The 26,688-nt window shown below is 40.7% G+C and overlaps 1 protein-coding gene across 4 annotated transcripts; it reads right to left on the reverse strand.

Moving 5' to 3' along the window:
• Window positions 1-1,394: 1,394 nt before the first annotated feature.
• On the reverse strand, window positions 1,395-26,332 carry TMC5 (transmembrane channel like 5). 4 transcript variants are annotated; one of them, XM_087973361.1, is made up of 24 exons: window positions 26,213-26,332; window positions 26,008-26,122; window positions 22,891-23,040; window positions 21,957-22,116; window positions 21,058-21,242; window positions 19,793-19,900; window positions 19,534-19,638; window positions 19,153-19,252; window positions 18,418-18,508; window positions 18,056-18,304; window positions 17,217-17,368; window positions 15,260-15,404; window positions 14,344-14,499; window positions 13,124-13,290; window positions 11,718-11,796; window positions 11,190-11,287; window positions 10,134-10,229; window positions 9,882-9,957; window positions 8,625-8,758; window positions 6,931-7,104; window positions 5,949-6,027; window positions 4,483-4,566; window positions 2,636-2,672; window positions 1,395-1,626 (listed from the first exon to the last, which is right to left on the reverse strand). In XM_087973361.1, exons 4-24 carry the CDS (start codon window positions 22,028-22,030, stop codon window positions 1,517-1,519), a joined length of 2,499 nt encoding a protein of 832 aa, XP_087829487.1. In that variant the 5' UTR covers window positions 22,031-22,116; window positions 22,891-23,040; window positions 26,008-26,122; window positions 26,213-26,332; the 3' UTR covers window positions 1,395-1,516. The 4 variants fall into 4 exon arrangements, with proteins under 4 accessions (XP_087829487.1, XP_026538250.2, XP_026538249.2 ...); XM_026682465.2 differs by lacking the exon at window positions 26,213-26,332 and adding an exon at window positions 4,147-4,251 and having other exon boundaries at window positions 26,008-26,196; XM_026682464.2 differs by lacking the exons at window positions 22,891-23,040; window positions 26,213-26,332 and adding an exon at window positions 4,147-4,251 and having other exon boundaries at window positions 26,008-26,108.
• Window positions 26,333-26,688: the final 356 nt, after the last annotated feature.

A 26,688-nucleotide genomic window follows, 5' to 3' on the forward strand; every position in this document is an offset into this window, starting at 1 on the left:
CAGAGGGGCCGGACCCACACCCCCTGCCCCTTTTGCCACCACACACCTTCCCACGCACCGCCGCCTGCACCCCCCCCCCCACCACTCAACCCTTCTGACCCCCACGCTTCATGCCCTCATCACAAGCTTTCCCTTAGGCACACAACTGCTGTCATAAGTCGAGAATTACCTGTAGTGAGTTCGGGGAGATCCCTTCCAACTATGTCCAATGTGCAAATATTTTCTCTCTCCCGCCCATAAATTCAAGGTGCAGCTTTGATAATGCAGTTAACCTCTTGATCGATACTTAGCAAGGCAATGTGCAATATATTTTGATGTGGTCGGGCTATTTAATGAAAGCTGGGAGTGGGAGCTTTTCACAGCTGTCAGGGCTAGGGTGATAAAAGCAAGGTGCATTTATTGCAGGTTTAAAAGTTAACTTTTGTTGAAGGTTGCATTTCTAACTTGAAAGAAATGTTTACATTGCGTCTGTTCACAGAAACCTGAAACAGTTCTCTGGACTGCGTTTTTCTTCAGTTAGGTCTTTTCAAAATTGAGGTTTGCCCAAAAGTGAAAGAATGCCAATTATTTGTAAGGATTGTTTCCATCAGGATTGAAAGCGTCACCCCATAAAACATCACTGTGTTAAAGATTACAGCAATAAAGGTTTTTTAAAACAACATTTTGGATAACTGCTGTAATGGAAACCACTACTAGAAAAAAGGGAAAACCAGGATAAATTATCTCACGTGTTCAGGCTTTGTGATCATCTGTAAATGTGGCACTAAAATGTCCCACTAGTGCAAAAAACTGCTGCCTTAAACTTTTGCAGTAAAGCACAAATAAAATTCTTGATATTTCAAAATTTCTTAAGCAATCTCTCATTTGGATATAATTTGGATGAAGCAGAAATGGGCACTTAGCAACTGCCATTCATTTTGTTCTCAAAAAGTTATTTATCAATTGATTTAAAATGCAGCTGCTAAATCAGGCAAAATACATACATGGTTATAATTATTCCAAAATTCAGTTTCCCCCATACATCACAAACCACTGTTTAAATTAAAATGAGCTGTAAAACTGTTTCTGCCTTTTTTCACCATGCTGCTATACATATATTTTTTTAAATGAACGTTTCCTTTATTGTTCTCTGTACTGTACAAATCTCTATATAATTTCTGTAAAATAAAAATCCTGACAAAGGAATAAATGTGGAGAGAAGATAATGATGTTTAAGGAATTATTCCTGGTGGTTATATTACCCTACTGTCAGATTTCCATGATACAATTAATGAAGCCTATTTCCTCAATTGTACAATAAGTTTTGGTGAGGTCTGGAGAGAGATTCTTGTCATAAGGAATAATTTTGTGCCTTCATTTTCTGAAGTCATAATAAAGTAAAACCTCATCAAATGTAAAAGTGCCCAGTAATTTTATTTAAAAATTTCTCATTTTAACAATTACCTTATTTGTACAAATAGCAAAATTCTAGATAAAAAGTGCTTGGTGGGATATGTACATTACAATACTTCATTCTTCACTTCAAGCTTTCTTCATCTCCCGTTTCCCGTTCAGCCTCTTGTCTGGCTCTCAAAGCCAAAACCAGAGCATCCGATGGTCCAGCATTCCAGGTTATTTCGCCAGCCTCTGTTGCAAGCAAAAGGAAGAAAACTGGTGTACTGTAGTTCAGAATAACAGAATTGGAAAGGAACTTGGAAGTCTTCTAGTCCAACCCTTTGCTTATGCCATTTCAGACAAATGGTTATCCAATCTCTTCTTTAAAAACCTTCAGTGTTGGTGCACCCACAACTTCTGGGGGCAAGTTGTTCCGCTGATTAATTGTTCTCACTGTCACGAAATTTCTCCTTAGTTCTAGGTTGGTTCTCTCTTTGATTAGTTTCCATCTGTTGCTTCTTGTCTTGCCTTTTGGTGCTTTGGAGAATAGCTTGACTCCCTCTCGTCTTTGTGGCAATGTATCCATGTTCCTAATAGTCCCTTTAGGGTTTCTTCTCTCAAAGCACACCAAAATGTGACCCCCGTTAAACACCCAATTCTCCTGCCCCAGATGTTCATGCACTTATGTGGCCCACATGGTCAGTGAAATCACTCCGATTTCTGAAGAGGTTATATATACGTAGATGTGGGGGAGCCAGGATCTTCCATACCACCAAAGTTTGGTTTTTGGCACCAAATTTCAGTGGCACAATTTGGAATGCTCTTGGGTTTATCTCAACTCTTTTACCTACACACAAGTAGGTTTCTTCTTCCCATCCCACAAACCAAGTACCAGGAGAAGCTTTTTTGGCTTGGGACTTCCCTTACAGCCTCTTTCTACACATCTGATTGTGTCACTTCCCCTTCCAGACAAAAACTAAAGGCGAATGTTGTGTCAAGCTTGACTTCCGATGACCACAAAGTTACCTTGCCAAGTTCCTTTCTCCTAACCGTGTTTTGGCTTTCCAATCTAGCCTGTACTCATAATACTAGCACTAACCATGGTTTACTTAACTTTTTGAGATAAGCAGCATCAACTAAGCACGATGATCATGCATGCTTTCAATTTAGCATGTTGAAATTAACTTTTGATGAAAACGATCCCAAGCACCTATTGTATAGCACACTGATACAACTATTCTACCTAACATTTAGTACTTACCGGAATTAAAAGTGGCCATCCCAGGGTGTCTAGCAGACTGAAAAGGAGACAATCATAAACTTTGATTAGAAATACAGATCACTGTTTTAAACGTTATAAAGCAGCTTACTGGTATATTTATCAGACAAACATCTGATGTTTATCCTGGTAGTACTCATTTCATACTACTGATTTAAAGACTGCTAATAAAACTCCAATGTGTTAATAACATATTTTTCTGCCTAGTGGAAATTAGGCTAGCTTTTCGTCAGTATCAAATTCATGATGGGGCTTCTTACTTTCATTGTACTTCCACATATATTGAAGACTTCTCATGCCAAAACCTTCTACACCAACTGGTTGACTTGCTAATCAGTTAAAAGAATGAGGCTAATGCTCTTTGGACAACTAAGGCAATGATCACAATTGTTGAGCAATTTGGAGGTACAGAGGTTAAAGGCACATGGCAATGCATAAAAGACCCAAATTCACCCCAAAAAATCCCCCAAACTTTCTGGGTTTTGCTATCCTGAAAAAGGAAGGAGAACAGAAGAATTCTAGAGTTCCTCAAAGGTCCCTGCCCTGTAAACCTAATTTTTTTCTTGTGTTCCTTCTCTAGCCTCCTGCCTTTCTCAATCTTGCTCTGGGTTGGCAGCATGGCCATGGGATGAAAATTATGGAAGCTCTGGTCCAACTCATCTAGAAAGTATCAAAATGATAAAGGCTGGGCCCAAAACTATCAGAAGCCCAGTGTTGGGAAGAAATGAAGTTTCCATCTGGTGGAGACACTGCTAAGGACATTTATGGTTTAACCCAGGGGTGGGATTCAAAATTTTTAACAACCGGTTCTGTGGGCGTGGCTTAGTTGGTGGGCGTGGCTTGGTGGTCATGTTATTGGCTGGGTGTGGCCAACTCAATATCACTCACATCGAGGCACGCATCTCCTCGCCTGGCCTCTCATGACTGTGGGGATGCTGCAACAGTCGTAAGTGTGAAAAATGGTCATGTCACTTTTTTCAGTGCTATTGTAACTTTGAATGGTCACTCCACACAAAGTACCAGCAAAGGAGGGGAAAAAAACTCCAGAGAAGTTCCTGAGACAGGAAGTCTAGTCCTGCCAAGAATGCAATAAGGGTTAACAGAGAGGCAATTTCTGTAAGCAATACCAGAATGTTTCCTTCCTGCCTTCCTTACAGGATTAGGCCAGTAATTTCTTCTAACAACCGGTTCTCCGAACTGCTTAGAATGTTAACAACCGGTTCTAGCGAATAGGTGCGGTGGTAGAATCCCACCCCTGGTTTAACCTCAGAAAGGTACCCTTCAGATTATCTATCTTTTCCAAACATCAACATAATGTAGCCCAGATGTGTCAAACAATATGGCCAAAGTTGGTGAAGTATAACGGGAGGTGAAGTCCAACCTATCTACAGGACAGCATGGAAGATTTAGCAACTGCAATTTGAATGCTTTTATGTAAAGGAAAGTGCTCCAAAATTTGCTCACACCACACCCTCAGCTGCACCTGCTATTACCTCAGTAGAAGACTCCCCATCTTCGGTCCATAGAAAGGGGTCCACGCAGCTGGGCAGTAAAACTGAGCTTGGCTCCCTAGGTAGCTGGTTCAGAGACAGGTCCCTCTGGAAGACCAATCAAAATTCGGCTTACTTTCTGTCCTTGACTAGAGTTGTGTGCTGTCAATTACACACCCACCTCCCATTTCTTATGACAAATCTAAGATGAGTATTGTCATGACATAAAACCTTCGCCAAAGTCCCCCAAAGCATGCTACAAATGCTCTTTTTCAGTAAACCATTATTAAACCAATGGACACGCCCGGTCTTCAAAAGGCCAAATCTGCAAAAACTTACCTCTGGCTGCCTTCTCAAAGAGGGCAGCTTAGAAGCTTGCAGTGCACGTAATTTCTTCAGTAGAAACATTTTATCTTTGCCTGCCTATAAAAATCAAGAAACACTAAAATAAGAGTTAGACGAATTAATTTGATGTTTTACTTTAGAAAGTCAACAGCAACAGTCAAAGGCTTTTCTTGAAAACCAACCCTTCCTTTCTTGTATTAATTAAATACATTTCTACTACGCTGCAATCAAAAATACCCCTGGTGGCTTACATGGACTCCTAAGCTTCCACAATATAATCTGAAATTCACATAAAACTTCATAAATAGCCATAAAAACTACCGTACCTCAAAACAAGAAACGTAATAAAAAATAAAATTACAGATGTTTTGCCATCTGTTCTGTACAGGGAATACCTATCTTAGATCAAGATGTTAGAAAGCCTTCCAACTCAAAACGAAACTTTCCTGAGTTTAGTTTTAAGTTGGTGGAGCAGTGGTTAGAATGCAGTATTGCAGGCTGGCTCTGCTGACTGCCAGGAATTCGATCCTTATTGGCTCAAAGTTGACTCAGCCTTCCATTCCTCCGAGGTGGGTAAAATGAGGATCCAGACTGTTTGGGGGCAAGAGGCTGACTTTGTAAATGGCTTAGAGAGGGCTGTAAATAAATCTAAATTCTACTGCTATTGCTGAGAGGGCACTGTCTAACCTTGTGATCCTCAAAGACTGATCTGTAGATCACTAAATGATCTACATTTCCCCACTTTCACTGGCCAGGGTGGATGTAGCTGCTGCCTTAGAGCTTCCCTCAAGTGATCAACACCTATTAATTTTAGATTATATGTTTGGTATTAAACATATAAAGACATTTTTAAAGGGAGGAAATAAACATGTGCAACTAAAGGATTATTATTATTATTATTATTATTATTATTATTATTATTGCCAAAAAAGCCTAAACTGCCACGTTCTTAAAGATAAAAATGTAGGAAAAGAGGTGTTTGTTAACTGGGTGATCCCTGGAATTTGCAAAGTTTTCTGTTTAGTGATCTAGCTGCAGAATTTTTGAGGAACATCAGTCGCTTAGTCTCTGCTGAAGACCTTCAGTGATAAAGCCAACACTACACTCCTTATAGAAGCAGCTACTGTAGTCAAAACTCTCTAATTGTTTCTCCTGATATTCAACAATGAACTACTTTGGGGAGATGACCAGGCTGAGCCCAAGGGAGGGGTCAAATACGTCATCAGTCATGAGTCTTTTCACCCTCGCAAGAGATCTAAGTCCGGCCCCCTTTCGAATTCCTTTCTGTTCTCAACATCCGCTTATTTCCTTTGACCATTAGTAGTTCAGATTCTTGTTAAGCTTACAATAAATCGTCATACACATTTGAACTGTAATTTTCCTGGTATTTGGCACTGCTCTCCTGTAATTTAACCTGGTTTGACTAGATCCCACTTTCTAGACTGACAGGAAATACTTACATTAGCAATTTGCTCTTGTAGCAGTTTGACCATTGTTTTTCGTCCATTGATGACTTGCAAGAAAAAGTATATGAGCATCCTGAAACAGAATCAGGAAGGTAGAATTACTGTTGGTCAATAAATTGGGTTCTGTATTCTTATTCAGCGTTGATTTTTATTTTTTTTAAAGGAGCATTTCTCAGCCAAGATCCCAAACTATGCTACCAGACAGAATAAAGCAATAAAAGAGAATATTTATAGCTCAAGGTTGAAATGAGGAGTTCTTATCGCCTCCTGAGCTTGGTTGTTTCCTTGCGAACATTTCATTACCCAAACTAGGTAATGACTTTCAACCCTGAGCGACCAATATTCTCCTTTTATTGCTACCACATACAGGAATCAAAGATTTCAGAGAGCACGCTAATGGGAATAATGTGCTTGTTAAGTACAGTTCCACCAAGGAACATTTTTTCTTCCACTGATGATATTAACTAGTTCGGTAATGAAATGTCTACAAGAAAAGAACCAAGAGAGCACCAATGGATGCTCAGACGGGAAAAGCCCTAGTAGTAGGTTTTTAGGGTACATAATTTATAGATGTCCTGATTATTAAAAGAATCCCTTTAACAAATGGCTCGCCTTCCTTCTCCATCCAACCTCTTTTCTTCTTCTTCTTTTAATTAGAAGCAGAAGTGGTATTCAGCCGGTTCTGACCCATTCTGGAGAACCAGTAGTGGAAATTTTGAGTAGTTCAGAGAACTGGCAAATCCCACCTCTGACTGGTCCTACCCCCATCTATTCTCTGCCCCCCCCCCCGAGTCCCGGCTGATCGGCTGGGTCTCCTTTGGTTGCCCTGCACAGGAGAACGGAGCTGGAAAGCAGGTTAGTGGGATGGGGAGGGAATGGGGATTTTGCGGTAACCTTTCCCCTGCCACGCCCACCAAGCCAGCCCACAGAACCGGTACTAAAAAAATTCGAATCCCACCACCGATTGGAAACTTACAGCACAATGATGGAAAGGATGAAGAAGAAATGGGTGCTCTTGATTAAGTTGTGATAGATCCACACGACCCATCCTGAGCTCGGGGAAGAAGACAAGACTGAGATCCAACCAGAGATAGCTTCAAAGGGAGCGTTTAGTCCTCGGAAAGGACCACAGGCTTCTGAAGGCCTCCGTCTTGGAAAAGAGAGGGGGGGGGATAAAAAAAGGACAGGTTCTTTTAATACAAACATAGGTCAGTTTAGAACAGGGGTGTCCAACCTTGGCAACTTTAAGACTTGTGGACTTCAACTCCCAGAGTTGCTCAGCCAGGGGGTTGAAGTCCACAAGTCTTAAAATTGCCAAGGTTGGACACCCCTGGTTTAGAAGTTTGTTGAAGGGAACGTTCACAGATGCTGGCCAGCATCAGAGACAGCACTGGGCACCTGCAGGTTCTTGAGAAGATCTGCGAATCTTGAGATTTCTTAATCAGTGGAATGAAGTTGTGAATGCTCCCAAACAGTGGAAGTTTTTAAGAAGAGATTGGGGCAACTGTTTGTCTGAAATGGTATAGGGCAGGGGTAGGGAAACTTGGCTCTTTTATCACTTATGGATTTCAACTCCCAGAATTCCTGAGTGAGCCATCAAAGGTTCCTCATCCCTGGCCTTTCAGGTGTGGGGGAAATCCATTTTTGACTGGAATGGGACTGTTTAATATACAAATATTCTTGATATGTCCTACATTTGTATATTAAACAGTCCCATTCCAGTCAAAAATGGATTTCCCCCACAACTGAAAAACCGGTAGGCCAGGGATGAGGAACCTTTTATGGCTCACTCAGGAATACATTATAATATAGAATATAATGGTAAAGATGATACACTGTAGGAATATGTTATACTTGATCATGTTGAAATCAATGATATTATGAACTAGACATTGTAAAAGTTGAGATTTGCTCAAAAAGAATGATATGAATTTATAATCAAAGTCTAATAATGGTTTGATAACAATGTAATATGATATGGATAGCTGATTTATATAATATGAATTTTAATCTAAGGTTAGGAAGGAAAGACTGTTAATATTGTGCACAAGAGCAGGGGTGGGATTCTACCAGTTCACACCTATTCGCTAGAACTGGTTGTTAACATTCTAAGCAGTTGGGAGAACCGGTTGTTAGAAGAAATTACTGGCCTAGTCCTGTAAGGAAGGCAGGAAGGAAACATTCTGGTGTTGCTTACAGAAACTGCCTCTCTGTTAACCCTTATTACGTTCTTGGCAGGAATAGACTTCCTGTCTCTGGAACTTCTCTGGAGATTTTTCCCCCCTCCTTTGCTGGTACTTTGCTTGTGTGGAGTGACCATTCAAAGTTACAATGGCACTGAAAAAAGTGACTTATGACCCTTTTTCATGCTTACGACTGTGGCAGCATCCCCACAGTCATGAGAGGCCAGGCGAGGAGATGCGTACCTCGATGTGAGTGATGTTGAGTTGGCCACACCCAGCCAATACCCACCAACTAAGCCACAACAACAAAACCGGTTGTTAAAAAATTTGAATCCCACCGCTGCACAAGAGATATGTACCAACGACACAACTGTACAACGGAAAAATGGTTTTATGTTCTGCGTTTGTTTGTGTTTGTCCATGTTGTTAAAATAAAAAATTCTTTTTTAAAAAAAGAAAAGGTTGGACCCCCCCAAGAGCTTCTGACCTCCAGACAGTGACCGCGACGACCGAGAGGACTCCGACAAAAGACGGGAAAAAGAGCAGGAAGACAAAAACGGTGTTCATCTGCGACCCCCGCCAAGCTTTGCGTGGAGGCTGGCAATTCTTCAGCAGGCTGATCTGGAGGAGCAAGGAGCAAGAGAGATCACAGGCAACTGCTTGACTCGCACAGAACACCAAACGAAAGAGGGGAAGGCTTTTGGCGTAGCCAGAAGCAAGATATTGCCTCCCCGAAGCTAAAGGGAGCAAAGCCGTGGCGGACACAAAAGGACTGCTCGTGTGTGTGTCTTTTGAAGACGTTTCGCTTCTCATCCAAGAAGCTTCTTCAGCTCTGACTGAATGGTGGGGAATGGAAGGATTTATATTTCTTGCAGGCAGCTGGTCGTTTGCATCTTTTTTAGAGGGTCGTTGAAGCACTTGGAGGTTGATCTGTGTCCTCAGGGTCTCCTGAGTTAGCGCTCCTGTTTCCCGAAGTCTGCAATTTTTTCCATTCCTACTCCCACACCATTCCAAGGGTTCATCCCAAAAATTTTAATGTACAGACATTTAGCTATACAATTTGGGATGAACACCCTTGGAATGGCGTAGGAGTAGGAATGGATTTCCAGAGGGAAAAATGGCAGACTGCAGGAACCAGGAGCACTAACTCAGGAGCACTAACCCTGAGGACACAGGCATAGATTGCAGGTGCTTCCATGACCTTCTAAAAGGACCTCCTTCTAAAAGGAGGTCCTTCTAACACCTTCTAAACACCTTCTAAAAGGATGCGGATGACCAGCTGTCTGCAAGGAATATAAATAAATCCTTCCATTTCCCCAACATCCTGTCAGAGCTGAAGAAGCTTCTTGGATGAGAAGCGAAACGTCTTCAAAAGAAAAAAAAATCAGAAAGTCCAGTTTGCCTCCTGAAAAAGCAGGGAGGACACACAGATAGATCTTCTCCATGATGATCTCTTCCTAACTTGATCCTTCAGCTCTTCCAAAGGGTGCCCTCATTATCACTGTAACTGAGTTCAGGGCTTCGCAGCGTGTATGAAGCAGACCTGGCTTAGCAAACTGCGTGAGTCCTGATCATGCCTCATCCTTGCGCTGTTCCAGAGTGCTAATGATTATCTCGCTGAACGAACGGCCACCGATCTGTGGGTCTAGGTACAATCTGTGGCAGCAAAAGGCTTGAGGGAGAACGATGCAATTAAGGCTGACCAGGTTAAAAAAAAAACCAAAATCACAAAAGGCAGCCTAACCTTTTTCACACAAATGATTATGAAAAACGATATCATCTGGATGGCAGGAAGCAGAGGGGCGAAGAAGATTCCAATCCTGAAGAGAAGAGGGGGGGAAAAAGGATACTTGAGTCAGAATTCAAAGCTGGGGGTTGTTCAAATATAAGCCGAGTATTTTTGTGTGTGCTTGGATAAGGGTATTTATCCATCTGGATTTGTAGCCCACCTTGTGAATCTTCAGAATGTGATTCCTTCCCCGCACCCCACACTTACCATGTCAAAGTCTGAGCGTAGATCAAATCCAAAACATTTCGAGCAATGTCAAATTCTGGCACGCCAAGTTTTTTCCAGCATTTCGTGCCAATAAGTCTGAAAAAGGCAAGATTTGTGAGTTAGGACGTTTGGCGACATCTTTTAGAACAGCTTTAGCAGGCAGCTCTGCAGAAAGACATTCTAGACATGTAACGATTTGTAAGGAATCTTTTCCAAAAGGGAAGTTGTTCTTTTGATCAGCTGAAGATTATCAGAAGCACGAGTCACCAGCGTATAAATAAACTAATCTAGACCTGTGAGTGATAATCTAAGTTAGCAGGTTTCTAATCCCTAAGTTTTGAATAGCATGTCAGTAGCATTTTTTTTTTAATTTTGGCAAAGGAAAGGAAGAACAATTGGGGTACAACAAGGTAGAACCTTCAGCCAACCCCTTTTCCCAACTTCCATTTAGAAACTGAAAACAAATCCCTGATTTCTGGATGTGCTTGGAAGAACTCCATTTTCCCCATTTTTAAATAAATATCGTTTGCTCCTGACAGCTGGTTGTAGATTTGGGGGTTCTGCTGCTATAACTGTGGCTTAGCAGAGATGCCTCCAACCTGCTTACTCCCTATCTAGGAATTCCCAATCCAGATGTAGAAATATGAGTAGTTTGCAATTTACGACCAGAATTGAGACCTCGATTTCGGTGATTGTTAAGTGAGTGAGGCCTGATTTTACATCCTTCTTTTTTACTCTGGTTTTTAAGAGAATCACTGCAGTTTTAAGTGAACTGCAGTCATTAAGCAAATCTGTCTTACCCTATTAACTGTGCTTGTTGGAAGCTAGTTGAGAAGTTTGTAAATGGGGATTAAGTCACTTGTAAATAAATGCCAGTGGGCAAGAACCCAAATTTTGATCGCGTGGGGATGATACGATGATTGTAAGTGCAAGGATTGGTCGTCATTTTTTTTCAGGGCCGTTTTAACTTTAAACGGTGCCCAACGAATGGCTCCAAGTTGGGGACTATCAATATGAAAGTTTGACTTGGATTGAATTATGGACTTATGCACATACCGTAGTAGAAATTCACCAAAGAACGAACCAAGGAGGCAGCAGACAAAGTCAACTATAAGCAGACGGTATATATCTTGGCCAATGAAGGTTTCCCAGCACTAACGGAGAGAAAAACAGATTTTAGAAATTGTCATTTATTCATGAGACATGTGAAAGCCAGATCCAAATCTGCGGACATCAACTCCCAGAATTCTCAGCAGTAGCTGTGCTGGCTGGGAAATTCTGGGTAAAAATATCTATGTGCTTGGAAAATACCAGAGAAGGCTGAGCTATGCCCTCAATGAGTTTATTTGTTTAATGTACTGTGTGTGAAGCCAGCAGCTATCTTTTTAGTAACCACAGTTTATGGCTTAATGTGTGATACAAAACCAGCAGGTTGATCGAGGAAGTAGTGAGTTAACTACTACTAGGTAGTTGAACCATGGCTTAGCACAATCTGTGGATCCAGCTTGATTGACAAAAGGCCTGGCATCGCTTTATAAGCAATTTTGCACCAGTACCAAAACACGTTTGGAAAAAACAACCTACCTCCACTTTGGATAGAGCTACTATGTTGAGCCAGTAGTAGCAGAGGATTCCAATGATTGATATTTTCAGGATGACATTCCTACAAAGAGGAAGCAACAGCTCTCAGGGTTCAGAAGCTTGAGATGCCCACCCATTGTCTCCTCGAAGTCTGTTCTGAGTGGTTTGGAGGTTGGGGGGTTTGAAAGCGATCGTCTGTTCATGGGAAAAGAATTGTTTCCTTCCCTTTCCCTTGTTATAGAGATGGTACAGTGGCCAAGGTGATGCATTAGGATGGAGAGCACTGAGGTTCCAGTCCCCTACTGGCCACAGAAACTCCCTGGGGGGGCGGGGGGGGGGACTTTGAGCCAGCTACTCTCTCTCAGGCCAACTCACACCCAAAGGGATGGTTGGCTGGAAGAACTGGAGGTGTCAGTCCTGAAATTGACCTGGCTGAAGCCATCTTGGAGCTTCAGTGTTGCCACACTGGAGCTGAGGGATAGGGAGGGGGGATTAGAGAGAGCTGGGGTGGGGTGGTCGAAACAAAATATTTCCTTTTGGGAACCAAGGACGTTCTCACACCTGGCCGGAAGAAGGAGGAGCGATGTCACCAGATCAGCAGCTGCTGCTTTGATTGGGTCACGTGACTGATTGGGGTTGAGAGGAAAACTTTTACTTTTAATTATATGAAAACCAAGGGGGCCCTCAGAGTTTGTTTTCAGCAGATACGTGCAGGGGTGGGATTCTACAGGTTTGCACCTATTCGCTAGAACCGGTTGTTAACATTTTAAGCAGTTCGGTGAACCGGTTGTTAGAAGAAATTCCTGGTCTAATCCTGTAAGGAAGGCAGGAAGGAAACATTCTGGTGTTGCTTACAGAAACTGCCTCTCCGTTAACCCTTATTACATTCTTGGCAGAACTAGACTTCCTATCTCAGGAACTTCTCTGGAGTTTTTTTCCCTCCTTTGCTGGTACTTTGCTTGTGTAGAGTGACCATTCAAAGTTACAATGGCACTGAAAAAATGTGACTTATGACTGTTTTTCACACTTACGACTGTTGCAGCATCCCCACAGTCATGAGAGGCCAGGCGAGGAGATGCGTGCCTCGATGTGAGTGATGTTGAGTTGGCCACACCCAGCCAGTCACATGACCACCAAGCCAACTAAGCCACGCCCACAGAACTGGCTATTAAAAAATTGGAATCCCACCCCTTGGATATGTGCCAATATGATATTTCCAATAAAGCTATTCTTTGAGGAATCCACTTGCCTCTGAGTTTTTGCTTGCAATGGATCTATTACTTGGGACCCTGACAGGAGGAAGGAATAAGCTAAGGTCATAGGTCAAGGATTACCTGTAGAGTAAACAGTTAGATGGCTTCGTATGGTGTGGTTTTCTCCGAAGGAGGGCAAAAATGACCCCAATGTACCTGATAATAGCAGTGTAGATCTGGTGCCTGGGATAGGTGAACTTTTCAACCAAGCTGGAGAAGGAGTACAGGAACGGCATCACATGGTTAAAGAGGCTCACCACGATAGGCAAGATCAGCATGGCGGCTTCATTTTGCAGCTGGGTATTTTTCTCATTCAGAAATAACTTGAAAAGGAGCGAAGAGAGAAAAAGAGAGGGAACCTTTTGTTAAGAGCTCAAAGTAATTTGCTTGAGTCCTAGTCATGCCATATTCACAAATGTATTGCAGGAAGGGGGGAGAAAAAAAAGGGGGCTCCAGAAATGACCTCCTGGCATTATATGAAACCCCATTTACATCTCGCAGGCCACCTAGGATTGTGCTTATTATTTATTAGTTTGTTGACTGACGATTTTCACATCTATTTATGTTCATGACAGGTCTACCCAGATGTGGTGGGATGTAGTCTGGATTCCCAAGATGGAGGGACTGCATTCCAGAGGACCAAGGGACAGCCACCTTTAGATAGGTGAGTTGGGAGGAAGAGGGTCAAGATAGGTCCTGCTTAGAAGTTCTCAGAGTATATGTTTAATGGTGCAAATACCGGTAATCTGCTTTTCTTTGGCAATATTTTTGTCATTAGATGAGGAACAATAAAGGAAGCTGCTTAGAAATAACTCTGAATGTCTCTTTTTGTTTGTTTGTGGAGCCTGACACAACTAGGCATCCAGAGCAACCACAAACCCTAGCTGCAAACCAGCAGATGAAGTTATTACAAGGGGGATTGGGAGGGTGGGGTGCTTCCAACCAGCCACTTTGGGAGGGATTTCAAGATTTATTTTACATTTCCTGATGCCCCCCCCCCCTTCGCCATCTAGACTTAATTTCAATTTTAATTTCATGAATGTAAATAGAGTTGCATCAAATTAATTAATTACGTCCATATGATGACTGCTCCAGGATTTTCAATATCCTCCCGTCCTTCAACTCTGCTTCATTCAAAATGTCAGCTTGTTGCAATGTTTGGGGAGGCTTTATGGGCTCCCCCCACCCAAGTTGAGTGGGGGAGAAATATATCATCCTAAGGAATCAATCTCAGGCCCTCCATTAACACACTGTCAAGAATATACAGTCACGTTTAAAACCCATTCCCAGAAACAGTATGTATTTATTTATTTATTCACGATTTAGTATGAACAAAGCAAAATAAAGGGATGGGAAACCACAGAATTGCAGCTGACCTCTAAATTGACAAGGGAAAAGAAGTAAATGCCAGCACACGAAGCCACTGCCAAACCCAACGAGAGAAACCACATGGCCAGGTGAAGCGAGATGCGAAGGATCCTTTGTTGCAGGGAGAGCTTTAGAGATTCAATATGCATTTCAGAGAGGGTCTCCTAGGATGGAAGAGAGAGGCGAGATAAGTAAGAAACAGGAAGCAGGGATTCAGATCCGACTTTGCATTCAGTTGCTGCTCTAAGAGCCCTGATGACACGGTTAAAGTGCAGTATTACAGGCAAACTCTGTCCACAGCCTGGAGTTCGATCCTGATCGAAGTTCAAGATTGACTCAGCCTTCCATCCTTCTGAGGTTGGTAAAATGAGGACCCAGATTGTTGGGGGCGACAGGCTAACTCTGTACACCACTTAGAGCGGGCTGTGTAAAAACACTATCAAGCAATATATAAGGCTAAGTGCTGCGATTGCTATTGTTAAGCTTCAAAAGTTCCTGATTGGGAATGAATAAAGAAGAATATTTGTAACTCAGGACTGAAATGAGGGGTTCTTGATGCTCGGTTGTTTTCTTGCAGAAGTTTCATTACGCAAACTAGGTAACCTCATCAGTGTCTGGGTAATGAAATGTCTGCAAGAAAACAAACCAAGCTCAGAAATCACCAAGGACCCCTGATTGGGAATTAATTAGCAAAACTGAGCGGTAACAGTAAGAGATAGTTTGGGGGGATTGTGTATAAATATCATCTTATGCATCAAATATTTTTTCCTTTCTCCTTTTCAAAAGGAGATGATCCAAAGATGAGACCCAAGGAATGGTGAGAAAGCCACGGACCACAGAATGACATTATTTTCTGCTCTTGTCAACTCTCCTGAGGAAAAAATGATGCATTAATAATTTCAATGTGACAGCCGTCATCTCTACCTTGATTTGCGTGCTGATATTTTTCTGATTCATCTGTATGGCTTTCTCATCCACCACACTGAAATCCCAGATGCAAAGGAGCTTGGCAGCGTTTCGGGAGTGCATCTGAGGCATAACGATGTGGTTACGGAAGGATTTCGCCATGCTGTAGGGACCAAGGCATAGAGAGAGCGGGAGAGACAGAGAAAAGGTGGCGCACATCTTTAGATACGTTTTCCACATCCGCAATGGGGGAAAAATGCAAAAATATCATTTGGAATGCTATTATTTCAATCTGGTTTACAATTTGGTCTGCGAACTGCTAGCCAGTAGACAGAGCCCAACCCTAACCCTAAAAGTTATATATATATATCGTGGTACCTTGGTACTCAATTACTTTGAAATTCATTGAATTTGGTACTCAATGCATTTTGACGCCAACATTTTGTCCCAGTACTCATCATTTGTTTGGTACTCAACACACAAACTAGAACTTATTGGTGTCAGCTGCCTTGTGACACTACACTATTTCTTATGGGAAACATTTATTTGGCATTCATCACACCTCCTGGAACCAATTAACAATGAGTACCAAGGTACCACTGTACGTACTTTTTTCAATTTGATGGAATTTGGCTAAAGCCTTTGCAGATTAAACAGCCAATCTCAAGTGTTTGTGTGTGTTCCCCACACATACAAAAGAATAGAATAGAATAGAATTCTTTATTGGCCAAGTGTGATTGGACAGACAAGGAATTTGTCTTGGTGCAAATGCTCTCAGTGTACATAAAAGAAAAGATACATTTGTCAAGAATCATAAAGTATAACACTTAATGATAGTCATAGGGTACAATAAGCAATCAAATCATACCAGGAAACACTCAATATAAATTGTTAGGATACAAGCGACAAAGTTACAGTCATACAGTCACAAGTGGGAGGGGATGGGTGATAAGGAGTGATGAGAAGATTAACAGTAATAGTAATGCAGACTTTGTAAATAGTTGGACAGTGTATGAGGGAATTGTTTGTTTAGCAGAGTGATGGCGTTTGGGAAAAAACAGTCCTTGTGTCTAGTTGTTCTGGTGTGCAGTGCTCTATAGCGTCGTTTTGAGGGAAGGAGTTGAAACAGTTTCTGTCCTGGATGTGAGGGGTCTGTAAATATTAGAAAACTGCTACACTAAGATGAAAGCATAAATTGTTCAGATTAACCTTATCCCAGCTTATGTCAATGCAATCTAGCCTTTACGTTTGCCTGCATTGCCATTGTGGTAAGTCAGCATTCTTGTGGCCCGTTCTCTCTCCAAGGCAACTGCTAGGGAGAGGCTGCGTGGCCAGGTCCAATTACAAGCAATAATGAAACAAGGAAGAGAATTAAAGGAGCATTTATTTAAAGAAGTCAATCGCTTCACAGTAATTGAAGCTGTAGAGTTGCCCAGCTGTTCCTTTTGCTTTTCATTCTTTTTAAAAAAGCAACAACCATTTTAGGAAAGACTGTTTGGAGATGATACTAAAACTCTTGTGTCTGTAACCTTTAACTGAATGAAACACCGCATCACAAGTTAACCATTTTTGAACTAGGTGCCTCACATGGGCTACTTTACAGAATGCATCCAAAATCCAGGATTCCTATGGAACTGAAATTCGGCAAACTTTATAAAACATTTTATGCCATAAACGTTATCATAAAGAGTTTCTGCCATAGTACAGAATGTCCCTAAAACATTTCCTTGGCTGACGTTTGGCTTGTTATTTTGTTCAACTTGCTATGTTTTTGAGGCTGATCCATTTCTGAATGTTATTCCCAACTTTTCCAATGAAGGTTGTAGCTTAGAAGTTCTGTCACTGTGGAGGCGATTGAGGAGTCCTGGTAAAGGAATCTTTCTGAAAGGATGACCCAATGGGTCATGGGTGATCTAGTGACTATCCACTCTCCCCCACCTACCCCCACGGCAGTCCAACACCTTAACCAACGTACCTGTAGATCAAGCTCAGAAAGCAGATGATAAAATAAATCCCAATGGTGAAAATGTAAGCCAGTTGCATGTAATACGGCGAGGCATTCTCAATTTTTCCTACTGTACCGTTGGTATAAAAGCCGCTGTAGAGAACCGTGTTTGTAAAGTAACCCTGGGATGATAAGAGAAAGTAGTATCAGAATTCGAGAGGTCGGCAAAAGATTCTTATTGATAGTATCAGTTGTGTAATACTCTTCCCACGCCATAGAGGCAGAGAAGAACTGTTATTTTTAGCCTGTTTCAAACTGGGTTTATTTTGTAACTTACTTACTTACTGCTACTTACTTACTTATTTACTTGGTTTATTTTCTTTTCTGCCTCAAGGTAAAAAAAAAGCTCATTTAGGGATGCTTTCCTTTAAACAGTCTTTTTTTAACAGACAATTAGAGTCACACACCATACTAAAACATGCAGTGGTTTGCTTGCTGTGTTTAGCGTGTTGTATGAATCCAAACGCTGAAGTGAGGGCTCCTTGGTGCTCTCTGAGAAATGCCTGTTTTTTTAAGTAATGACTAGCACTGATGATGTTACCTAGTTGGGTAATGAAACCTCTACAAGAAAACCACCAAGCTCAGACAGCACCAAGGAGCCCTCATGGCAACCCTGAGCTACAAATATTTTCCTTTATTTCTAAATACTGAAGTCTGTAAAAACCATGATTAATGGCCTAGCAGGTCAAGTGAACCCAGCCCCCTTTCGCTGAATCAACAAACCACAGTTAAATCAATCTGACTGGTACAATGGAAGGAAAGCCCAGCTCTGTCTCCATTTTTTTTTTCCACTTTATAAACCTACGTACGGCTCCGGTCAAAAACTCCAGACTTGTGAAGGAAAGGTGATTTGGTTGGGCGGCAATGAGTTGAGGAATTGCAAGAAAACTGAAGTTGATCAGGAATGAGAAAATGTTGAATGTGAGAAGCCACGTCAGGAACACAAAGTAGGAATGGATGCTGGTCCCAAATTGGCTGCCAATGTCTTTGAGTGTCTTCTGCCAAAACTGGAAGAGCTGAAGGCAGTCAACAAAACTGTTCTTCAACTGCCTGAAGAACTAGGGAGAAGGAAGCCAAAATCACAACCAAACAGGAGATTTGGCTGAATACAATAGATAACATTCTTCTTCCTCTCAACAAGTAGTCCTTATTCAACAACATCACCCCTTACCAAAGCTGTGTTGTAGAAGCATTGGGCACAACAATTAAGATGAGCATCCTGGTTGTAGGACTTCTTTTTTCTTTCTGTTAGAACACGGTTCCTATCGAATATCAAACAGCAAAAATAATATAAGGCAGATGGATGCAAGCAAGCTCTTTTAAAACTAATTCTATCTGTTTTATCTCATTCTAAATGAGCAAGTAAAATAATAGTACAGTAGTTTAACTGAAAAGTATAAAACTCTAAGAGTTGTTTTGAATCAGTTTTTCCCTATTTCATTCTCCTCCTTGCAAAGATAAGACTGACTTGTCCATTAGCAAAATGAAACCAGGTACACAACACGGCTTATTTAAACATTTAAAACCATTTGTCATCTAAAGATAGAACATTTAGATATGTTGCATCTATAACCACTTATGGTTTATGAAACGAAGACAAACAGTTCTACATAAATCCAGAGAGAAAATTAAAGTGAGAACCAAAAACAGTATTAAAAAAAGATTTTTCCAGCATTTCAATTAAACGATCTTTTTCTATAATAGAAATGTCTGTATGCAAATGCTTGCTAGATATAAGTATAATGTCTGAGTGCACATAAACAGATGTTTTATATATTTTCTTCTCTTTCTAGATGCAGAAAAAGGAAAAAAAAGGAGGTGAAACATTTACATGTAAAAGGATGCATTTTTAATCCTTGTAGGTTAATTTAAGTGCCCTCAGAATACAAATATGTGAGCCTCCTACCTAATCTCTCGTTTTTCTTTCATTGATTTGGGAATCTTCTGGATTGCTCTAACTCTTTCATGCGTGGACATCCTTGACAGATCATTGATTAATTTTTCCTCTGCAAAAACAAAGATGGCAATAAAAATCAGGAGAGTGGGGAGTTCATGCATCCCATCGAGCTGTCATGATTCAGTTGATTTCAGGCAAGTTGCTTTGGGTGTGCCATCCCATAAGTAGGAGGCAAGACAACCTCACCAAAGCAAACGAGAATCTTACAAGAATTGTATTCCGATAGTCAATGATTATAATAACAGCAATCAGAGTTCCTGATGAGATTTCAAAATTTGTGAAGTATAGAATTAAAAGAGCAGAATTAAATCAAATAAATAAATCACTGACCTTCTTTTCTCTTTGCTTCTATATATTCTGGGTCTAAACGAAGCAAGCTGGACCTGGCAAAAGTTGCATAATTGGATCGCCTGCTACGCCTCTGGACAATATTAACTGTAGTAAAGAATTCACCGTGAAAAGTTTCAATGAATTTGCAATCAACTGCACAATAATACATGCATCAGCAGAAAATTATGCCTTCCTAGCCTAGAATTGCCCAGTCAGTTCTGTACATGACAGCCAGTACACGAATTGCCTTAAATCTTACCTCTCTCTGATGCATCTGAATAACTGTCTGCATTCTGAATATTGAAAGCATGGCTGGTAGTAGGTAATATCCCTTCAGATTCTGGTTCATACTCAAAGGAAGGATTAACTGATGAGGGCAAAAAGAAAAATATAGAAGGAACTGTTTACTCCTCTTGTATTGCATATAAACTGGAAACATATATCTTCTTAACCTAAGTTTCTTAATCCCTGATTGACTGAGTAAGCCACAGTGGGCTAGGATAAATCATGGTTTGCAAGCCACAAGGGCTGCAAGTTCAATACCCCCCACCCCCCCCAAAAAAATGACACAGCTGAATTCAGGAGACCCATGCAAGCATACTTAGCAGCAGACAGATCATTGCTCCAAACATTAAAAAAATAAAAAATGCATGTCCTCAGACATTTTGGCATGAGAACTAGCTCAAAGCTGGCTAACTAACAAACTCAGATTTTGCAGCTGTTTCAGTGCCATCATACATTCAAACAGTCATGAAACAAATGGTTGTTAAGTCAAGGACTAACTTAAGCAATACAGATATAAACATGTTCTGTCTCCCTTTCCTTTTCTCCCAAAAGGTAAGGGATTATACACACACACACAAACACAGACAGGCAAGCTGGCTCGAACTTCGCAGAGCAAATCCTCTGTAACTGATAACATTCTTGGCATCCCACTACGCCCTGCCTGTCAAGTCCGAGATGGCAGCAATTGTAAATCAAAGTCTTACTCACACAGAGGGAAATGGGTCTTTTATTTCACAAAGCACAAGGCAGTCCACAAAACAATCGTTCTTCCAACATAGTCACAAATAAAGTCTAAAGTAAGTTAAACTTTGTCCCGTACAGTTTAAGGAGAAAGCACACCCACTTTTATCCCCTGTGGGGTGTGGCTCAGTAACTCAGCTCACTCTCTGACCCTCCCACGCCTCCTATGTTGCTGCTCACGTTTCTCCCTACGACGCTGCTTGGGGTTGAGCCAAGACTCTTCCTCTTCACTCCCTGTCAGGGGCTGCTCCGTCATGCCTTCCTCCTGATTCATCTCAGGCTGCTTCTCTCGGTTGTCTGATGGAACCTGAGGCATTACCAGGGAGGAAGGTCCTGGAGAGGAAGGCATTGCCAGTTCCTCCCCCTCATCTTCCAGGTCCTCTTCCTCTGACAGCATAGGCTCAGGAGTCGGGGCCACAACATGAACATATTGCTATACTGTATATACACCTCAAAGTCATCTGCCTTGTTAACTGTACAGCCAATGGAGCTGCATACCATGTGCCTTTCCATGTGGGTTTGTACTGGGCAACTCAAACCCATAATCCGTTGGTGGATATTCAGACTGATCTGGATTCTGCACTAACTTCAGAGGTATTAGAATTGGTTCTCCTTCCTTCTTGTCACTCCCAAAGGGGGCATAAGGATTGTCTGAATTGTGAGTATTCCTTTGAGAAGGTCTCCTGCAGAGCAAACCAAAAGGGAGAGAATTATCCAATTAATAATTCTTAATTAACAATTATCCAATCTCCATAAAGGCATTGCTTTCAAATTCACCCACTGATGGCCCGGAATCCTGGTGGAAATTCAGGCAGTCCTTCCCTTACAACCACAATCGTGTCCAACATTTCTGTTGTTAAGTGAGTTTTGCTCCACTTTACGACCTTTCTTGCCACAGTTGTTAAGTGAATCAATGCAGTTGTTAAGTTAGTAACCCGGAGGTGAAGTGAACCTGACTTCCCCATTGATTTTACTTGTCAGAAGGTCACAAAAGGGGATTGCGTGACCCCCAGGGACAGTGCAACTGTCATAAATACGAGTCAGCTGCCAAGCATCTGAATTTTGAACACGTGACCACTTCTGAAATTGAAAAGGGGAAATGGATATCGAACTCATGCTGGGACAAGGCACACTTGGCAGGCGTACCAAACAGGAGCACCTCTATAAGGAAATATTGCAATTTTGGGGGGTGTCATTGATTCCGTTTGTAAAAAGCCCCATTAACAACACCAAAAAAAGGTTGTTGTCGTGGGGAAAATAGGAAGAGAGTGTTAGGTACGTTGACAGCCTTGAGTTGTGTGTTTTTTTAAATAATAAAAGCGGGGTTAAAAAAAATACTTTTAAAAAAAAATCTCTATTGAGATTTCTTCTGAGCGTGACGCTGATTGCAAACTTACACCTGGTCGATTTCCAATGTTTCGGAATAGTGGTAGTCAGGATTTTCAAGAATATCATTGTAAGGAAAAGACATGATGGGCCTGGATCCTGGCCTTTGTAGGAAAAGAGCCCCTGGAAATTTACTTAGATCATCTCGGTTCTGCCAATCTCATCTTGAACCTATTTTAAAAGAAATAAACCCCACAGATGTTATGGATGTTACATAGAGAGTATTAGAGAGTTCTTCAAGAAGACATCTATTTTTCAGCCAACTGGCAAAAGTACCTGTTTAGGTATCTACTGAATTCTAGTGAATTAAGCTGTAAAGAGACAGCTTTACCTAATTCATGTTGAAACAGTACTATTTCTCATCAATTCTGTCCTCTTCATACCAAAACGTTTTATCTAAGGACAGACACAAACCTAGCAATACCTTCATCTCATAGCAGAGGTTCAGGGCTCTGCAGTAGGCTATATGTATGCGTTGGTGTGTCCAAGAGACAGAGAAGAATAAACACTTCATTACTAGCAAATAATTGGGGAAGCAACAGTCTGCCATATCTTTCTTTCCTTTCTTTCTTTTTTTGTCCTTCCTTCCTTCTTTCCTCCGTTTCCCTTCTTTCCTTCTTCTTCCTTCCTTCCTTTCCAAAACAGCAACTTTTAATCAAGAAACAGATTACAACAGTCATAGTTACAGAGAAATTATGTGTACATTTCTGGAAAGAGAGTCGAGTATCTTGCCCAACACAAGAAAATTCATTTGACAGTATAAATACTAGATGATTTATTACAGTATCATATAAATTATTACACTGCCACTTCCTCCTTTTCCTCCGAGACTCCATTTGTTGGTATGCACCATATCATATCAGTATCACAAGTCTCTGTCTACCCATGCTTTTCTCCCAATCACATCCTGTAATCTTGTTTTGTAAGAATATTTATTATTCTCACCAAGTGTTGTGCTTCAATTTATCCAGAAACAAATCATCTCCGATGACCTCTGCACCGCTCAAATATCACAAAGAATTCTTGAAAATTCAGAGAATCGCTGTGTTCGTTCAATGAACTCAGGAAAATGCAAAGGTCTTAGTGACTTTCACCCTGGCATTAAGAGATAAAGATCAGTTATTTGCATGTTGGAAAAAAATGCTCATATCAGCTGCATAAAGAGCATATTTCAGATAGTCATCCAGAAAGACCTGGCAGTTGTAAAACAGAATTTATCACACTGAGCTTAATAAAATAATTTCTAGTTTGATCTGATTTCAAGGTACTTCTCAATTACTTTTTAAAAAAATTACTTTTAAAAAGCACTCACAACCTCCACCATTCACTAAAGTGAATTTATTTTATCCTTGCAATAGCTTCTCAGATGACCCTGAGCTGGAAAGGTAAAACTGATCTGGCTTTGGTTCCACTTTATAATTTAATGAGATGTATCATTTTCACAAAACTTATTTACAACCTCCTTTACAGTACAAGAGAAAGAAACCCAAACAGTCTTTTAAAAAATTACACAAACTGGTTCGTTGCCATCACATCAAGTTTATATAGTACACTTTTATTGCTCAATATTGCAAAAAAAGTAAAAGTTGTCTGTGCAAAAAGCTGTAAAAGGCCGATGCCATTTCAACAGTCGAAATTGTAACTTACTTTTCACTGATTAGTAAATTTGGATTGTATGGTTTCAAATGAGCTGCATATTTATACATACATACATACATACACAGAGATACAGAAGGAAGGAAGGAAGGAAGGAAGGAAGGAAGGAAGGAAGGAAGGAAGGAAGGAAGGAAGGAAGGAAGGAAGGAAGGAAGGGTGTTGGATAAACCCAGATTCAAAGTTCTAACTGCCAGCTCCCCCATAATCATGTGATGCATTTGGGGTGCTTGGCAACCAGCCAACATTTATCATAATTTTGCAGCCTCTCATGGTCAGATGACTCGAATAACTTTTTTTTTTTTTTGCTGAAAACCAGCTTTGTTGCAATTTCCAGCAAAAAACACCAACTGCGGACAATGGATTAGCTTTTCATCTGCCGCCAACAAGGTCATAAAAACAGGTGAAGTCACATGATGACATACTTAACAACCAGAATGACTTACGACCAAAATATTGGGCTCAATCTTTTCATATACTATATTTAAAAAACTAAAAATGCTTTGAAATTCTATCCAGGTTGAAAAGAAGGAGGAAAAAATTGTCTCAGAAGTTTTTTAAAAAACTTGCATAATTTTCAAAATTCTACCCCAATTGAATAAATGTTATGAGGTATCATACCTGTATATTTTAAAAAGTTAAGGACTACTGAAGAACCCAACGAACAAATCATTGATAGGGCTGGAACATTGCCATGTCCAAACTCAGTCAAAAAGAAAGGAAGAAATGCTCTCACCTGATGCCTGATGTTTATGAATAATGACCCTGTAAAGAGTACAGGTAAGTAACACAGGTGTCCTCCTGTATATTAAACCAAGTGTGTCCAACTCATGGCCCTGGATAGTTAGGAATGCGGCTTTACAAGATCATAAACTTTTGAAAGATTAGTGTGATAAAACAAACAATGTTGACAGGGCTACCATTCAGCATTTTTAAGCCTTAGAATTTTGCTTGTATTTTACATCAGCTTACACCTCTAAACACCAGGAAGAAATGAATAGATGTTCTTTCTGTTTATAGTTACCCAAATACACTGGGAAAATGTAATTCCTGCACTGTAGTCTGAATAGAAAAAAAAATGCAACCCGTTAACTAGCTTGTCCACCATTGAGACACTCAGGAATTACTGGCAGAAATTATCACAAAGGCTACCCTATATTTTCAAGAACTTTAGCAAATCTTTTGGCACTAATAATCATTAATCCAACTTGTCAGATCTCTTTTTCCCCTGATCTTTCCCGGTCCAATAAATTGCATTTACTTCCTTATTAGCAAAACCCTTGAACTGAAGGTTCCTTGTAAAATAATTATGCAATTACAATGAAGAACAAAATAAAAGTTTCAATAATCTTTTGAAAAGAACAATTCTAACTTAAAAAGGTCAACACTTCACCAGGTAGCAGGCATAGTTACAGGACATACCTATAGTTTGAACAACTGAGTTTTGGAGATTCTTCATAAAGTGAGCATAATGACAGAGTTTGCACGATTTAGATTGTATATGGTTGGAAGAATTGGGAAATTAGGATTTTCAGAATAATCTTGGGGTATTTATTGACTGAATTCTTGCAAAATTATGGCTTGTTTTAACCACAGTTCACTGAATAAATTTCAACAGTTAACATATGATGTACTTGTCTTTAGTTCATGCTAAAACAGTAATTTGCAATCAATGTCTAGGTTGATATGGTATATTAAAGTAAATTAACTGGCTTTATACAAATTGTACACAATTAGGAATTCTCACAGCTTAACCTACCTGCCAATATTGTTGAACAGAAAAAACAATACAAAGGGATTAAGCATAAATACCAGTTAGAACTGCTTGGAAAAGGGTTGGGAGATAAACGTTAAGAAATGAAGTAAGTTCTCCAGTGAGGAAGAAGAGAAAATATTCTCTCTCTAACGTTAGCCCTGAAGGAGGGGACAAACAATTTTATATACAATATGGGTTGTCCTAGACATGGAGGAACGGGATGAAGAAATGCAGAAAACAATATTCCTGCAATCATGCCCCTTTTCAAAACAACAGTGCTGGAAAGGATTAGGGGTGACATTATAGCACTGTTCCGTTATTTGAAGGGCTGTCACAGAAAAGAGAGGGTCAAGCTATTCTCCGAAGCACCTGAAGGCAGAACAAGGAACAACGGATGGAAACTAATCAAGGAGAGAAGCAACCTAGAACTGAGGAGAAACTACCGAACAGTGGGGACAATTAACCAGTGGAACAGCTTCCTTCCAGAATTTGTGGGTGCTCCAACACTGGAGGTTTTTAAGAAGAGACTGGACAACTGTTTGTCTGAAATGGGATAGGGTTTCCTGTTTGAGCAGGGGGTTGGACTAGAAGACCTCCAAGGTCCCATCTAACTCTGTTATTCTATCCCGAAAGAAAGTCTTAAGGTTACTTACCCCTCACAGGATCAGTATCAATTTAAGATTTCTTGGCTGGCACCACCGGCAACATTTGTTCAGATCATGTCATCTTTGCAGTTCCCTGTTTTCTTGGAAAACTTGGCATAAGATCCTGGGGAAAACGAGAGAAAAGATCCGTAATGTATCTTTGGAAGAGTTGCTAAAAGAAATGCCAGTATCTGAAGTACAGCTGCCAACTCACCCAAAGTCCCAGAAATTCAATCTTTGTCCTGCAGGGTGCACACATCATTTGCAGTTTACAGACAGGTGTGTGCAAGGGGAGGGGGAGGAGGGAATTAACCTACCTTGCTACAACCAATCCTAGGCAGCCAACCTGAGATCAAATGAAGTAGATTCTTCCTATCATATGTTACTCTGCCTTGGGCTGTTTTTGCTTGTGTCACCATAGTGTTTCTTCTTCTATAGTTTACTCTTTTGGGATTTTACCTATTTCAAGTCACTTTGGATTTTTTGCTACATCGCTGTACTACTGCAGTTAGAAAAGAGAGCATTATTATTGCTAACAGGTTCTGCCATCAGTTACTTTCAGCCTTTCACTTAAATTTGTAGGTAAGGAGAGGCAAATAGACCAATAAGACTAACTGGAAAGCTTTAGTCTTCATTGTCTTAAGTCCAAAGGATTTTAATTTTTTTTTTTTTAAAGGCTGAATGACGAGA

The sequence above is a fragment of the Notechis scutatus genome, chromosome 12 (genome assembly GCF_049901735.1).
Source record: "Notechis scutatus isolate UNSWTSFEM ecotype Mainland chromosome 12, rNotScu1.2, whole genome shotgun sequence".
Lineage (NCBI taxonomy): Eukaryota > Metazoa > Chordata > Lepidosauria > Squamata > Elapidae > Notechis > Notechis scutatus.

Bases quoted from the DNA above. Each gene is read 5' to 3' on its own strand.
- TMC5 (XM_026682465.2), bottom strand. From the start codon at position 22,030: ATGTCTTTTCCTTACAATGATATTCTTGAAAATCCTGACTACCACTAT. The intron at 19,639-19,792 runs GTAAGATTTAAG...TCTTTACTACAG, and splicing joins TTCAGATGCATCAGAGAGAG to TTAATATTGTCCAGAGGCGT. The intron at 4,252-4,482 runs GTAAGTTTTTGC...TTGGTCTTCCAG, and splicing joins CTTTGAGAAGGCAGCCAGAG to AGGGACCTGTCTCTGAACCA.